At 36.6% G+C, this 17,726-nt stretch overlaps 1 protein-coding gene across 1 annotated transcript; it reads left to right on the top strand.

Annotated features, from left to right (window-relative positions):
- The first annotated feature begins 5,721 nt into the window (after positions 1–5,721).
- LOC306879292 (immunoglobulin superfamily member 8-like) lies at positions 5,722–17,406 on the top strand. Its single transcript, XM_079432113.1, has 6 exons — positions 5,722–6,050; positions 10,228–10,608; positions 12,193–12,645; positions 14,279–14,689; positions 15,249–15,674; positions 16,121–17,406. The coding sequence occupies exons 1-6, from the start codon at positions 6,011–6,013 to the stop codon at positions 16,252–16,254; spliced, it is 1,845 nt and encodes a 614-aa protein (XP_079288239.1). The 5' UTR covers positions 5,722–6,010; the 3' UTR covers positions 16,255–17,406.
- The last annotated feature ends 320 nt before the right edge of the window (positions 17,407–17,726 follow it).

Here is a 17,726-nt window from a genome sequence, read left to right on the forward strand (position 1 = left end):
AGGATATTAAATAAAGACCAAATTCCATGAAGATATTTTGTAAATTCCCGTAAATATATCAAGACTTTATTATTTTATTTTATTTTATTTTAGGGCCCTCGAGAGCCCTAAAGCAATGAGGCGCTCACCTGCGCACACCTGTGGAAATCTGCCTCTCCCGCTCCCGAGGGCGTCCTGAGGGGAAATAAAGGCCTGTAGATGAGTGTGAGGGCCATTGTTACCGCTTCAATCGACTACAACACAATCAGACAGAAGGCAAACTTCATCTTTTAATCTTTTAGCTGACTGAAGGACAGCTTCATACATCAGGCTGTCAGGAAGCTGAACTCCCTCCCGTCCTTGCCCCCCCCCCCCCTTTTACCCCATACAACACTGAACTCTGACACTATGAGCGCCCCCCCCCCCCCCCCCCCCCCCCCCCCCCACCAATTTATGTGACCAGCACCTCTCACTTGTGCGGCATTGGACTGATCACTACCTCATCCAGCATTGACTGCAAACTACCTCCTCAGATATAAGGACTGTTCTCCCTACTGACAAGCTCTTCTTGCACTACACATATATCTGCACATTGTTTTATTTAACTGATTTGCACTCTATCTATTCTGCCATGTGCCTTATGCCACTTTATCTATTTCTTTATTTTTCTACAATGTCCTCATTTGTATATCTGTATAGTTGTATGTGCATATGTTTAAACTGTATTATCTGTATTTGAACGTGTTTAATGTTAACTGTATGCACCAAGGGTCTGAGAGTAACGCAATTTCAATTCTCTGTATGTATGCGCCGTACATGTGGAAGAATTGACAATAAAGCAGACTTGATTTGACTTAGTAATATGCATTGCTAAGAACTTCATTTGAACAACTTTAAAGGTGATTTTCTCAATATTTAGATTTTTTTGCACCCTCAGATTCCAGATTTTCAAATAGTTGTATCTCAGCCAAATATTGCCCTATCATAACAAACCATACATCAATGGAAAGATTATTTATTCAAATGTCAGATGATGCATAAATCTCAATTTCCAAAAATCGACCCTTATGACTGGTTTTGTGGTCCAGGGTGACATATCATCAGTTGTGTACTCTTGTAATTTTCTTTGTCTTTTTGTCTCAGCATTTTTATTTCAACATAATTTATAAAAGAGTGGAACAACATTACAATTGTAGGCTACATCCAATTTTTAAACGCAGCATTGGGTTCCTTTTAAAATACAGCCCAAAGTATTAGAAGAAGACTGCATAAACAAATGTTCAGAGAAATTAAAATTTGATAGGAAAATAGCTTTAGAGTGGGCGAGAGAGAGCAAGAGAGAGAGAGAGAAATGGAAGGATGTTGAAGTGAGTGATTTGGGTTGGCAGGGTTCTGGTGGAGGAGTGTGGTGGTTCTGAAGTCCTCCAGAAAGAGGCGCCAGTGTGTCCAGCAGGGGCCCTGACCATGAGCCACTTCCCCCTCGTCTCCCCCCCCAGAGTCACGGCCACAACACCCCCCTCAACTCACCCGCTGGCAGGCCGAGGGCCGCTGCCACCACATGCTTCTTTAATATCCAGCAGAAATTGAAATATCTTTGTGGGTTCGCACACAAACACATCATGCACGCCGGCGTATAACCCGATACACACATGCATGCGTGCACTCAGACACAACTGTTTGGCATCAAGCACGCTGTTTCGCGCACACACAAGCACACAGACTTTGCATGCATTTGTGCACGCTCACCACCAAAAATAAATATATAAACTGAAATCATCTCATTCTCTCATTTAATGCCAAGAGTGGTTAGAGAGACATTTTAACATGATGTTACAGCACATAATGGGAGGATGAAAAATGCTCAACGCTGCACAAACCGGTTTGGCTTCTAATAGCAAGACTGACTTTAAACAACTGCAACGCTTGACCTAGTGTGTGACCTAGTGTGTACCGCGTTACGGGTGGAAGTGTGTTTATTTGAGCGTCAGTAACTTAAAGCAAACTTTTACTGCAAAAATATACGAGGATAGCAGTGGAGACCATCTTCATTCAGTCTGTTAAACGGTTCTAGTTCAACAATCAAAACGCTTGACAGGGCAGAGCGCACATTTGGAAAACTTATTTTTTGTGTTTTATTATATAAGTTGACATCATTTAAATTATGCAAATTGTTAAATAAAAGTGATGAGTATAATAAAAACAACAAAAAATGCCACTGCTTTTACATTTATTAAAAAAAAAAATACTATAGTATTGTTTTAAATTATTTATGAAATGAAAAATAGCTCGAACGTCTGATAAAATTGTTATTGAATAAGACTAGGGTTTTCAACCATGGATCCTCTTGTGGGTCACTGAAGGTACAAGAAGAAGATACGTCAAACATAAAGAACGTTTTAATGTTCAGTATTATAAAGTCTTAATGAAAAACGTAGTTTTGGATTAAATTAATCATGATTAATCGTTTGACAGCACATATAATATATGTATATATTATATTATATTATTGCCTTTATTTAACCAGGAGAGAAACTCACTGAGATTAAAAATCTCTTTTCCAGGAGCGTCCTGGCCAAGATATATATATACTGTATATTTTTTACCGTGTAGAACCATTAAAAAACATTTTTACCTTGTTACTTTTTCATTGTTACCTGAAATAAACAATAACTGAAATAAAAATTATAACTTATTTATTTTATTTCAGCAAGTTATCAATCCAATATTTTTGCTCAGTTTAACTTGAAATAGTTGCATAACATACTAAAGCTGAAATAAAAATGAATAAAAAAACATTTAAAAAAGCAAAAGCTAAAAATTACTAAAATTCAAATGAAAACTAGGCTAAATATAAACATAACTTAAATAGTATATCGGTGGTACTAAAGTAGCACTATAGGCCACTGAAATATTTCAGTTCCACCCAGTCCAGAATGATGTTTCATTTCTTCTTTAAGAAGAAGAAGAAGGTTTGGTCTCATGTAGCATGATGCATGTCAAGATGCATGTATGTGTTTTTGAGGGACGTACTGAAATGAACGCGCGGCTCGTCCTGCAGTTAGTGTGAGCCCATAATGACGCTGATCATTACAGATGAGAATTCCCTTAAACAGCCTGGGTTTGGATCCGGGACGCTCCACTCCATCTCTAGAGCCACCAACCGCCACTGCTGCCAAAAATAACACAGCAGCGCCACTCCAGCCCGCGCCTCACCACAGAGCGGCCCGCCGCAAGAGCCGGGATCAAAACACACACAAAAAAGGAAACACAGCATATTGGGGGAAGGAAATAATTGTTCATATAACTTTACTCGACTTCTTATAAGATACACAGAATCTGCTGATGATTTTGGCTCCTGGCGAAGCCACAAAATCGAAACTACAGACGGGGCCTAGGCTGCTGTGTGTGTGTGTGTGTGTGTGTGTGTGTGTGTGAGTGTGTGTGTGTGTGTGTTGTGAGCTCGATGAAGATCTGATGAAATAAATTGCCTGCAGTGGTGGTTTATAGTAAAGTCATTCAGCAATGGCAATTACTTTAATAATTCAGACGGCAGTGGACAGCTCATCAAATGCTCAGATTAAAGCTTGATAAATGAGACGGTATGGCAAGACTTATACATAGAAATGTTATCATTTCAAATTGCGCACACATATTATAACTTCACTGACTAGGGATTCATTGTAAGCTAGTCGACAAAAGGGATGTGTTTAATTAAATGTTTACTCTGTATAAATATTTAATTAAGCAGAGAAGATGTGTGCACCATGATAGTGAGATTAAAACAATGGCCAATGATAAAAAGTTGGTTTAGCAGTCATTTGAAACGAGGGCAGGTCAAGATGAAACACAATGCTGCCCCTCTGAGGAGACATGAGAGCTGCACACAGGCCTAAAGAATGAAAGAAACAACTAAAAGTTTGCTTTCAAAAAAATGCATATCTAAAATAAACAATAAAAATATATAATGTGCATTTCCTGAAAAAAAATCAATATTTGGCTGAGATACAACTATTTGAAAATCTGAGGGTGCAAAAAAATCTAAATATTGAGAAAATCCCCTTTAAAGTTGTTCACGTGAAGTTCTTAGCAATGCATATTATTAATCAGAAATTAAGTTTTGATATGAAGAGTTAATTTGCAAAAACAGATATCATGTTTTTTCATTGTGCATTGCAATTAATCTCAATCAAACTGCATTTGGGTTAAAAATTACTAAAATATACAGCTACTATCACAATAAAAACATGATAACGTAATAAAAAACATGATGTAAAAAAAAGAGTTTTTCATATATTTTCGGTAGAACATTTCCAAAATACCTTAATGGAACATGATCTTTACTTAATATCCTAATGTTTTTTTGGCATAAAATACAATGTATTGTTGGCTTTTGCTACAAATAAACCTGTGCTACTGATGACTGCTTTTGTGCTGCAGGGTCACATGTGGTTGTTAGTATTCAAAGTCTGAACACTTATAAAAGTAATAATAGTTTAATATTTGTTCAAATCACTAACACTAATTACGACTCTACCGTGCGACTCCACCGGGCTGGGACACCGGCAAAGGATTTAAGTATCGCTTTTTATGTTTATTTTATTTTATTTTCATTTATATGTTTACTATTGAAATGTTGTTGTGTGCATTTGTCAATTTTATTTAATTTCTGTATTTTCTTAAATGGGTGTGTATAGAGTATTTACAGAGTTTTAACTTTTAGCTTTAGTTACTTTATCTTATTTGTAAGTTGCTTTGGATAAAAGCGTCTGCTAAATGACTAAAAGTAAGTAATTATGAACACTATATATGAGCTTTGCGTGTGTTCAGCAAACTTCATTAGGCTATTCCCACATTAGGTTTTAGTCAAAACATTTCATCTAAATATTAATAACACTAGACAGAGACACTTTTGTAAACAATACAAAGCATGGGTTTAATTTCTCTGTTAATGAGCAAATAATTGTTTCTTCACTAGATGGAGCCATAGATGTGTATTTGGTGAGCAGTTTAGTTTATCAAAAGTAAAAGAACAAATACATGTCAAATTAAATATCAAGAATATAACTTTGATTCATTTTAGAATCACATTTACTTGAATTATAATATTATAAGATACTAATGATGGTTATAATGACGATATGGTGTTTAAAATTGTGAATAAAGCACCCAAATCAAAGGTTTTATACTGAGCAGCAATTTTATTTTATTAAAACAGATTATTCATTGAGTTTAGAGGCCCAAGTACAATTAATATAAATATATTCAGTTTAATTTACTCAGAATAAAGCCTCGTGGTAAAATAAATAAACCAGTTTCTCATTATTTAGGTGTAAATATTAATTTTTTAGTTTTGATATTAATGTTGTGGCCTGTGGAGGAATTAAAATAATAGTCAAGAGTCAACAAAACTGTATAATTATTTAACATTTATAATATTGCCTGAGAATATTAGAGAAAGTAGTAACTAAATAAATAAATTAATTAAAGGGAAGAGGGATACAATAAAGATATGTTAAATACAAGTAGTAAATGAACAAATGTGAATGAATGTGATTTAATAATTAAATATTTTTGTGTTTTAATAGAAACCATTATTAGCATTAAATTTTTTCGCGCCAGTGGAAGCACTGGCCTAAATTCAAACATCGATCGATTGAAGCGAGACTTCCTCCCATTGGTTGTGTTCGTCCTCGCTGCGTCACCTCATTGGACGGAGATCAACCGATGAGCGTCCGTTTCTCTTCCCGTGATTTAACGCACTACTTTCAGTCGACCGCCTGATTGAGTCTGAATCGCTTGGACGGTGATCACGAGGGGAAAAGGAGGCGTAAATGAGCAATAACGAACCGAACACCGAACCGTTTGCGCAATTGCAGTGCTTGTTTATAACAGAAAAAGCAGAATCTCGCGCGTGTTTGTTTGTGTAGTCAGTCGTTTGATTTCAGCACCAGCCCGAGGACAGCACGCGTTAGCATGTGTTTACTATAGTAAAACGGTGTAAACGCCAGTGTGTTGTGGAGATCAGCGCGGAATGGCATCGCGGTGGATCTCGTTCATCGCTTTACTTTGGGGTGAGTCCAACATAATGTCCATAATGCTCCATATAATCCACATCAATCCTCCAATAACACTGAGGTAATATTACACTAGCATGTTTTGTTATGCTAGAATTTTTCTAACGCTAGTTATACCATAGTGAAATATTCATGTAAAGTTCTTTGTAAATATTAAGCTGAAGTACGTATTTAGAGGTATATATATATATATATATATATATATATATATATATATATATATATATATATATATATATATATATATATATATATATACTGTGTATATCAAAGTAATACCATGTTGTCTATGGTAGTATTCCTTGGAGTAGCATGTAAATACCATTGTATATGAATATGGTAATCATTCAATGTTTTTGGATGTCATGGGAGTACTATACTTATAAAATAGTACCATGGAAATACCATGTTTTTTGACATTTATACATTTGGCAGACGCTTTTATCCAAAGTGACTTGTATTTCATTCAAGAGGGAATTCCGTGGGAATCGAACCCACAACCTTGATGTTGCAAGCGCCATACTCTACTGGAATATATTTTAAGGAAGTATCTTGGTGTACCATGTAAATAAATAACATTGTGCTTTGGTCATTTGGTGCCTTTATTGTCATTGTATTATTCTGCATACACCGAAACTGACTGGTGATAGAGAAACAAACATATAACCACAGACTATAAGACTGTACAGTATAGTTTTACAAGTAGATACAACAAGTGACTGAGTCATGATGTTCACATTGAGAGTAAAGTGACCATTTATAGTATTGCACGTTGGCTTTCACATTGATATGCACAGTAAGTTTATACAAAAGTACGATTTAAATGGAATGAGTAACTAGTGATTTAGTGACTAGATGTATTATTGCACATTGACATATAGTATATTATTGCACCTTTACTGCAGATATAGTGTTATATATATCAATGTACTTTGGTATTACCATCTGATTTTTTGTGTACAATTCATTGATCCTGTGTCGTGTTTCATTTTATTACCAATATTTGAAAGATTGAAACTGTGTTCAGACACATATGGTCCTTATTTGACCCTTTACTTCATTTTGGCATCGTCACAGGAGCTTTATACAATGATTTATTATATTATGCATATGGGAGATGCTTTTATCCAAAGCGACTTGTATGGCATTTAAGGTATTTTACCAGTTCTTGCTTTGCTTTCGCTAGGAATCAAACCCATGACCTTTGGCTTTGCTAGTGTTTGAGCAACAGGAAAGCACAGTACTTTTATACAGTACAGCGATCCTTTCATTTCCACACAGTGCAATACTGACATTATAATATACGTATAAGCCTTGCAGGATTTCCACTGGCCTGCTGCTCTGGTTACGCTTTAATTACACGTCTGATCCGCTTACAGCTTCTGTTCTCTGGTCATTATCAGGGGCTGTGTGTGTGTGGTCACTTCCCATGAGTCACCGAAACTAGACTGACCTGATGCCGGCCAGAGAACACTTACAGAAATGACCGTAGTTTCCACCAAAATACAGTTATTGTTAGTTACTGTCATAACAATAAGCCATAAATACATCTTTAAAAGAAATGAGAACGACAGAAAGATTTCTTGCTTAATAAAAATGCGCTCTCCTTTAAATAGCAAATGGATTTGGAGTCATACTAGTTGTAGTAACATGTCAAGCAGTGTCAGATGTGTCCTGTCCTGCAGGGACTACATTGAGTACTATGGTATTTTGGGCAAAACTGTTTACACAGTGGTAAATGTTTGTGAAGGAAACCTGTCAACACCTGTCTTGTTTTTCAGGTTGTGTTAATGTTGTGGTTAAACAGGAGAGGTGACATCATGCTTATGTCAACACTCAACCGCGTTACAATAGCTTAGTTTATCAGATCTTGTTTACATATCTGCTTTCACAATCACCAATCAAACCCTGAGTCACACAGACAGCTCACTAAACTGTGGGAAGGGTTTTGCATTGGATTCAGAAGTTTACCTCTTGCTACCTAGTGCATGTCAAACCCAAGCTTACCACTGAAATTGCCCTGTTTTATTGAATTAGTTCAGCATAAGTATTTCAGTACTTTTTTTTTTTTGGCGAGAAAATGAGTGAAGAAATGCTTCAGCTGTTATTTAACCTTGCTTAAATTTTCTGCAGATGCTCATATTTATATGATGAAATTCTGCTGCTGCTTGTAATGTAAATCAATGAGATCTTTATAACAGTACAGCACATACTGACATTAAATGATCTTAACATCACTCTATATCTCAGAATCAGAATTAGCTTTATTGGCAAAGTATGTTTACACATACAAGGAATTTGTTGTAGTGACAGAATCTCGACAGTGCAACAGAAAGACAGCGACAGGACACAGATAATAAAAGAATAATATACAAATATCCAAATAGGCAATGCACAAAGCAGCAAAAACACAATATATAATATAGACAACTATGTATGTACAGGTCAAGTATGTGCAAATAGAAATGAGAAATAAAATAAGTGACTGTGGTGAATGGATAATGTATTATAGTTGTTTGTTCCACATTTATTGTTGAGTGTTCATGAGATGGATTGCCTGAGGGAAGAAACTGTTCCTGTGTCTGGTCGTTCTGGTGCTCAGAGCTCTGTAGCGTCGACCAGATGGTAACAGTTCAAAGAGGGAGTGTGCTGGATGTGAGGGGTCCAGAGTGATTTTACCAGCCCTTTTGCTCACTCTGGATGAGTACAGTTCTTGGAGAGTGGGGACGGTTGTACCAATGATTCGCTCAGCAGTCCGGACTACCCTCTGTAGTCTTCTGAGGTCAGATTTGGTAGCTGAGCTGAACCAGATAGTTATTGAAGTGAAGAGGATGGATTCAATGATGGCGGAGTAGAACTGTTTCAGCAGCTCCTGTGGCAGGTTGAACTTCCTCAGTTGGCGAAGAAAGTACAACCTCTGCTGGGCCTTCCATGTCTGTTTCCTTTCAGTTCTGTTTTGCCCTTATTTGGTAGTTCCTGTCCTTGTTTAGTTAATGATTCATCATCGTTTATTACATTCACCTGTCTTGTATTAGTCATCTTGTTTCCTCATTAGTTTGTGTTCTTTATAAGCCTTCAGTTCAGTAGTAGTCTTCGTCATGACTTAAAGTTTCGTTAAAGTTATGTTCATGCTGTTGATCATGTTGTTAATACGTTTATTTCATTAAAGTACCTGATTATTCTGCATCCCTCGTCGTCCTGCTCTCTTACCTCAGCAACGTGTAACAATTACTCTGACCCTTTCATTCAGAGACGCATTACAACATGCTCAAATAAAGGGTGGGCATGAATAAACAATACTTACGCCGGGAATATGGGGCGGTATTTGATGGTGCCCTCGTTTAAGTGGGAATATTGTGCAGTGTGCTAATTTATTGATCTCATTCAGAAAGCTACTTTGCATGTGTTGATCCCTACTGTATAAAAATTAATTATTTTTCTTTACAAAATGCTTTACACCTATACCAGAAATAAAACCACGACCAACATGGCACACCAAATATCACTACATACTGTTTAAAACATATACCAGTTCAGATTTAATTGTTGAAAATAAATCTTTATATCAATAAAAAATAGCAAATTTCATAATTTATCACAACCAACCATTCTGGCCTATTAAAGATTTAATTTTCTAAAACTAGTTTCTGAGATGTGTCAGTGAGGAGATTGAGATAAAACATGAAGTAAAATCAAGGTAAATATCAGTATTTTTATTGTGTACTGTTTCCAATCAAGCTGTAATTTGGTGCAAGTGTGCAGAAAATGTTAAAATATTTTAAGATTGTATTTAGAATGCATCAAATGCTAACTAGAAGATATGCAGTTTAGTTTCTAAAAGCAGCATAGGTGAAGAAACACCTGTAAATGTACAGTATGAACAATCGTGTGTGTGTGTGAATCGTTTTGTGTGTTCATATCCTCATATATTGAGACTACAGATGCTTTTGAAAACACCACGAGCATCACATCTGCTTCGGTGGGTATGGAATAGATTACATTTAATTTAGGCTAATTGTTTTGTACAATACTCCCATTTAAATGAGATGATTTGAGTGGAAATATTGTGCAGTGTGAGCTAATTTATCGACCTCACTCGGAAAACCGCTTTGAATGTATTGATCCCTGTGGTTAACCTTCAGACTGATTAACAGTTGTTCTGTTTGTGTGCTAGAGTTCCAGTGCTGCGTGTGCCGTGAGGTCACTCTTCCCGCCGGGCCGCTGTACCGGGTCGCAGGTTTCTCGCTGTCCCTTCCCTGCGCTGTTTCGGGATACGAAGGTCCGCGGACGCAGGATTTTGAGTGGTATCTGTACCGGGATGATGCTGAGGGTCGTCAGATCGGTGTGGTGTCCACACGGGACGCCGGCTTTCCGTACGCGCCATTCCAGGGTCGCGTGCAGGCCGGCGAGGTTCGAGTCGAGAGGGATTCGGGCGACAAAGCCAGACTGATCATCCAGAGGCTCCGTTCAGACGATCAGGGCCGTTACGAGTGTTACACGCCCAGCACTGACACCCGCTTCCTAGGGAACTACAGCTCATCAGTGGTGGTCAAAGGTAGGTGGTAAATCAGAAAAAATGACAGATGGGTTGATGATGAAGATTATTAAATAAAACATTCAAATGCATGTGCTAAACTCTTATTAGTTGTTTATGTGGGCCTTAAAAACTCTTAATTCACCCATTTTATTTATATATAATATAAATATATGAATATAAATATATACATGTAAATGTTTTCAAAATATATACTGTATGAGTGTGTATTTATTTATACATAATAAATATACACAGTGCACACATATATTATGTAAACAAAAACTTTTATTTTGGATGCGATTAATCGTTTGACAGCACTAAATATTACATTTGTTTATAATATAAATATGTTATGAAATATATTTAATGCATTTATTATTAATGTAAATTTTTTTTAGAAAAAATTATAAATTATTTATAAAATCAAATAATATTATATTGTTTGTAATATTTTCAGTACATTATTTATCATCTTCTTAATGTTAATAATTTAATAAACTATTTATACCACTATATTTTTAATACCATTATATTTATAATATATATTTGTGTTATTCAATATATATAATGTATTATAATTAGCCATAGAATCATATTTAATAATCATATTAATATATAGATTTTTAGTAATTTAATAAGGTTTTTTAATATACATTTGAATTTTTTATCTTAATATTTCTGTTTTGTATTTTATTTCATGGTATGAGGAAACATCATTATATTATAGTAATTTTATATTTCATGACATACTGAAATGTAACAACATTTTTTTTTACATATGTGACCCTGTCATTTTTTTTAAAGCGCTGTTAGTCAAAAGATTGAGATAAAATATGAAGATATCACTATTTTTATTGTGTGTTATTTCCAATCAAGGTGAAATTAGGTGCAAGTATGCAGAAAGTGTGAAAATATTTTTTAAACATTGTATTTAGGATGCATCAAATGCTAACTAGAAGATATGCAGTTTATTTTCTAAAAGGTCTTTAAACGTCTTAATTCATCCTTGTTTTTTGATGATTGCTTTATTATTTCTCTGTAAAGCTCTTACCACTGTGTAATTAAGGCCTTAAAAAGGTATTAAATCAGAGCAGAAAGTCTTAAATTCATAAAGTCATGGCATTAAATGTTGCATGCATTGCAAATATTGAACACCGTCCTTTGTATTTCGTTTTTTTAATATCAATATCTAAGCATCCTTAAATCAGGATACTTTTACTTGAGATACAAGTGTAAAATGAAGTCTGTTAATGGAGCAGATATTTGTTCTTGTTTTGATTAAATTCACTTTTGCTCACACAAAACAAGACTGCTTCTCAAGAAAAAAATCTTCAGAAATAATACAGATATACTGACAACAACAGCGTTTTTTTTAGCACTTGTGATCAGAAGGTACAGTAATATTTCCACATTTTAATGGTTTGGAGCAGAGCTGAGGGTCTTTGAGGTTAAATTGCACCGATTAGACATATTTGACTTCATGCTCCGCAAAAATTTCAAAAATAGTTTTTTTTATAGACAGTCAAAAATATTATCATGTCATTGACCCTGATTCTAACATATAAACATTAACAGAAAGCATTTTGTCCTTTACTTCCGCAGTGATTCCCGACACGCTGCTCATAACACACTCTCGCATACTGAGCGGCCAACCCGTTATCGAAGGCACGGAGCTTCAGCTGACGTGCGCCGCGTCTGTCCAATCGGATCAGCACACTCACGTGTCCGTCACGTTCGGCGTGCGCAGCAGCAGGGGCCTGGAGTCGCTGGGTCACAATCTCAAAGAGATCATCGCTGTCGACCGCGAGCTGCGTGTGATGCCGGGCCACAGCGGAGCCTACGGGAAGAGATACCAGGACGGAGAGATCGCTGTGGAGAAGCGGAAGGGCGACGGAGGCCGGGATCTGTACGTGCTGAAGATGAGCGCTCTGGCACCCGAGGATTCTGGGTCATATTTCTGCGAGGCTGCGCAGTGGATCAGAGATCCGGATGGAAAATGGGAACGCATCGCACAGAGGACAATGGAGCTCGGGAATCTCACCGTTCAACCGCTTGGTTAGAAATAAATAATATATTTATATAAATGTATTTATTAATAATAAAACCGATTCTGATAATAATATAATTTATATATCTTATAGTTATATATTAATAAATATAAACAATTACTAAATAAAAACAAAAGAAGTAGTTCTATTGTACTGTACAGTGTATTTCACTAAAATAAAATACTAGTAAAAAGTTATTATTATTAAATATATAAATATATTTATTATTAATTAGAATTGCAAAGGGGTGGAAAATATCCTGTATATTTCCAGAAACTTCCCAAAAAGTTCTGAAAGTTTCCAAAAAAAGCTGGAAAGTTTGAAAAGCGAAATTTCTGGAATGTTTCTGAAATTTGCTGGAAATTTTCCACCTATTTGCAATATAATATTATTATAATATTTTACTGTAAAATAAAATTATTATTATTATTATCATTTTATTGCCATATTGATATATAATTGGCCAAATTGTGCAGCTCTAAAAACAAGCACAGCAAACCTGGTATTTTTATCTCTGTTTAAATCACAGTTGCAATTTTTAGCAACCCCCCTCCCAAATCATGCATGTTTTGTGTGCTTGTACTCAAACTAAATGATGGTGCAGCATCAATGTGTATTGACCTGAGCAATAGCAATAAGAAGATGTGGGTTAGTCTCCATTTAAAGCTCAGACTAGGGCTGCTCGATTATGACAAAAATCATAATCACGATTATTTTGGTCAATATTGTAATCACAATTATTTAACACGATTATGAGTGAGCCATATGACCAAAACTTTATATGAATGATTTATTTATCGATATATATCAAAAACATTTTTTTTCTTTAAATAAGGTTGCTATGACATCTACATTTTAGAGACCAGTGAAATGTCACAATTCTCAACTAATATTAGTCAAATAAAATAAAAAAAGTTATCAAAATTATTGAAAATAATAAAACTGTCAGTAATAAAAAAGCAAAGGACAAATACAATAGAATAAAAAAATACAAATGAAACAAAATGTGCTTGTATTCAGTTTAACAGCCTACTACAGTAATGAATAATCAGAGTGATTGAGTGATTTTTCTCTTTCTCTTTAGTTGTCGGCAGCAGGAATATTAGGCTGCTGTCACTTTAAGAGCTGCACGGATCTAATTTACCGTTACACTTGTATTTTCACTCTCAACTCTTTATGTCCATTTATTACATAACCGACGAGGGTTTACGTGAATAATCACACATTATTGACACATTTTTGCGTGTATTTGACCATTTAGGCGCACACCTTGAGCTAAGATGACTTCACATGTCTGTGTTCTGTTCCGTCTCTGAGGAACAACGCAAGTTCTCTTTCACGCTTTTAAAAACATGAATAAATCTAATCAACTTAAATAAATTAAGCACGTCCCATTTTGCAAAAGTCACATTACAAGATTTTACTGATTTGCTCGTGAAATTGGTCTTTTAAGAGAAGCAAAAGCGCACCGCTGGAAAGGGGGCGGAATTGGGTGCAATAATCATTTTATCTCAAATATTGGATTTTTCATAATCGTTGGAGGCTGAAATCAAAATCTAAACTGTATTTGCACAGCCCTAGAGTGCTGCTCTAGTCATTATGAATGTATTAACCAGACTTTTATTGCTGTCTCTCCCCAGCGGAGACACTGAGCGTGCGCTCTGTCCCGGAGGGTGGCGTCTCTCTGCAGCCCGGCGCTCCGCTCCGCCTCAGCTGTCAGGTGTCAGGTGTGGGTGCGTGGAAGCGCTCTGCGCTGCAGGTGCAGTGGATGCGGCGCGGGCCGGCGGGCGGTGTGGAGGTGGAGGTGGCTCGCGTGGATCCCGACGGAGTGGTGGCCTGGGGCGATGATCTCAGCCGGGCGGGAGGAGGCAGCATGGAGAGGGAGGCCGACGGGAGATTCTCTCTGGGCCTGTTCTCCGTTCGCCCTGCTGACGCCGGATTTTACCGCTGCGCCGTGAGCATCTACGCTGGGAGGAAGACACCAGCACCTGAGAGTCCAGCCACGATCACACAGAGATCAGAGTGGGTCACTGTCAGCCTGAAGACTGAAGGTGCGTCAGAAAGTGTTTATGCCAGGGCTCCAGCAAATTAGCACAATTTCAAAACGGCGCCGGTGGGCGTGGAAATTTCTGCAGGTGATTGACTAACAACGTGCAAATTAAAAAACACAGAGGCAACATCTCATTTACATGTCGACCAACGCAATATACCAAGCGCAGTGCAAAATTAGTGTTAGAGGCCTTTTTTGCTTTTTGTTAATTGTATAATAAATAAAAAGAAAACAAATAAATAGAATACAAAAAGATAAGAGAAGCTAGTTTTTTTTTTAAAGAAAAAAAAAGTTTTTTTTTTTTTTTTTAAAGAATAGAATTAGAATAGAGAGTGCTTGAGTTAGAGGGTCAAATAAAGATGGAAGAGATGTTATTTTTAGCCGATTCTTGAAGATGGCTAAGGATTGAGTTTGGCAGGTCATTCCACCAGGAGGGAACAGTTAATGTAAAAGTCTGTGATAAAAGTGATTTTGTGCCTCTTTGGAATGGATTAGATAAACCCTTATGCCGTGTTGAGAGTTTATTAACGTAGCATTTGTTTGTGTTTGTGTCTGTTTAGAGGTGCGTGTATCTGCTAGCATTGATTTGCCGCGCCGGCCGCTCCTGAAGCGCGGCAGCACCGTCACCCTGCTCTGCAACGTCTCTGTGGAGGCCAGCGGTGCTTCACGAGTCGAGGTCCAGTGGCTTCAGAAACCAGAGGAGCCGGTGAGGAAAGACACCACGCTTTCTGAGGACAGCAAAGGCCGCCTCCTGGCGACTCTGACCCACGACGGCCTGACGCGCATCTACAGCAATGGCAGCGACGTGAGTGTGGACCGTGTGTCTGCCGGCTGCTTCAGGCTGAGGATCTTCTCGGCCGCTGAGGAGGATCAGGGACACTATCTGTGTCGAGCCGAGGTCTGGGCGCAGGATCCACGCGGCGGATGGTACAGCACTGGCGCTGAAGCCCAGTCAGTGACCGCACACCTGTACCTGTACGCACGAGGTGAGTTATGATCAGAGTAGTGAAAGCTGTTTCTATACAGGAATAACCTGTGTGACGGTATATATACACACACACACACACACACACACACGCACATACACTATATATATATATATATGTGTATGTGTGTGTGTGTGTGTGTGTATGTATGTTTTTAAAATATTTTTCTGTTTGTTTTTATTTCAATATAATATTTACTTTTATATTTATGTTGTTTTCATGTGTGCACATTAAATTTGAAAGCCCTAAAAATACATTTCATATTATTTTTTCCTTAAGTTTTTGTGGACCCTATTTTGAAAAGTCCTGTTCTAGCGGCTTCCTCTTTCTTTCTTGGCGTCAAAAATTCTTGTTCACCACAGAAAACACATTTAGCCATAGCATGCTTGCGTGATCTAGTGTTGAACTGAAAGACTCATATATGTTTTAATGTATTTTCTCCACAGTCACTGATCTGCTGCTCTTGCCTCTCGTGATCGGCGTGTCGTCGGCGCTGTTTGTGGGCATATTGATTATCGCCACTGTGACGTGCTGCTTCATGAACCGACTGGCTAGACAGCGCTCCCGCATACGGAAGTAGGAAGTATGAGAGAGACTATCATGGAAAAACATTCAATGACTTGAATGGAGCAAAGAAATATGGGTTTTAAACAGGTTTAAGGTATTTTTGCAGTCTTGACATCATGTGCACTTACAATTAGGAAGGAGATCAGAACGATACTGACACATTTTATTAATCCATATGTGGATGCTAACAGTTGCATATACACAAACGCATGTAGATTCACTTCAAGCTGTGACACTGTGATGTGCACTGTTTCTATTCATTCCACTTTGACAAAATTTAATATTAATCTGTGCGTTTGCTCCGAATGAATGAAAGGACGTCTGGACTAGAGTCTCAATGCAGGTATGTTTTGGAGAACCACTAATAACCACTAAGAACCACAGATATCCAGCACTCACTGCTATGAAATGTGCTCATAATTCAGTGTAAGATCAACAGAATACTTGTTAGTATAAAACACTTTTAACAGCACTTTACGGCATGCCATATTTTATCGTCTTTTCACTTTTTGTAATAGAATTAAATGCATTGAATATCCTGAGCAGGTCCAGTGAATTGGGACGAATCCCTCTCTAGTGCACATTTGTTTATCAGTGACGTGTTCATAAAGTTAGTTCGTTCTTATGTTCTGTATTGTAAATGGTGAATTTCACAATGAAATGTCTGAGTCAGATTTTACCCCAAAATCTAAAGGAAAAAATTTGATTTTGCATCTGTGCATTTTTTGTTTGTTTGCTTGTTTTTTAGTTTGGTTTAAGTTTTCATAATACTTTCATGAAAATTTATCAAATTTACAACCTAAATGGACATTGTGGGATGTATGGCATAAATTCAGTACTGCAAATACTAAAATACTGTAGTAATTGTTGTACTAATTGTACTTAAAATATCTAATAATTTATTATTTAAAATAATTTGTCATTAAAAAGTATTGAAAGTTAGATTTTTGCATTTACATTACATTTTGAATTTCACAAAGAAATTTTTGGGTCATATTTGATTAAAAAATCTAAAGAAAAAATGCTACTTTTAGTATATTTCACATAATAATTTTTAAGCAAATTTACAACCCAAATTTTCATTTCTATAATGCGTTCTGTCTAGACATTGTGAAGTATATATTGTCATAAATTCAGCACAGCGAGTAATTGTTGTATTAATTGTGCAAAAAAATAATCAAATAATATAATATTTTTTATATTGAGAAAATTACACTAATGAAAATTGTGGGTAAAAAAAAAAAAAGTTTAAATATTGTGGGGAAATGCAGAAAGTCATCAAAAGAACCCCCGCTTTTATAGTTTAGGGTCAAATATGGCCCAGACATTTCTTGCTGGATTTGTCAGATTCATCTGAATACATTAAATATATATAAATATGAATAGTAAGGGATCAGAACCACTGAGTAAGAAGGTCTGAATAAGCTATGAGGAGTTCAGGCAGTTTAGCATGTTTCCTAAATGATATCTAGAGAATCAGACAAC

This window comes from Barbus barbus, assembly GCF_936440315.1.
Source record: "Barbus barbus genome assembly, chromosome: 13".
In the NCBI taxonomy this organism is placed as follows: domain Eukaryota; kingdom Metazoa; phylum Chordata; class Actinopteri; order Cypriniformes; family Cyprinidae; genus Barbus; species Barbus barbus.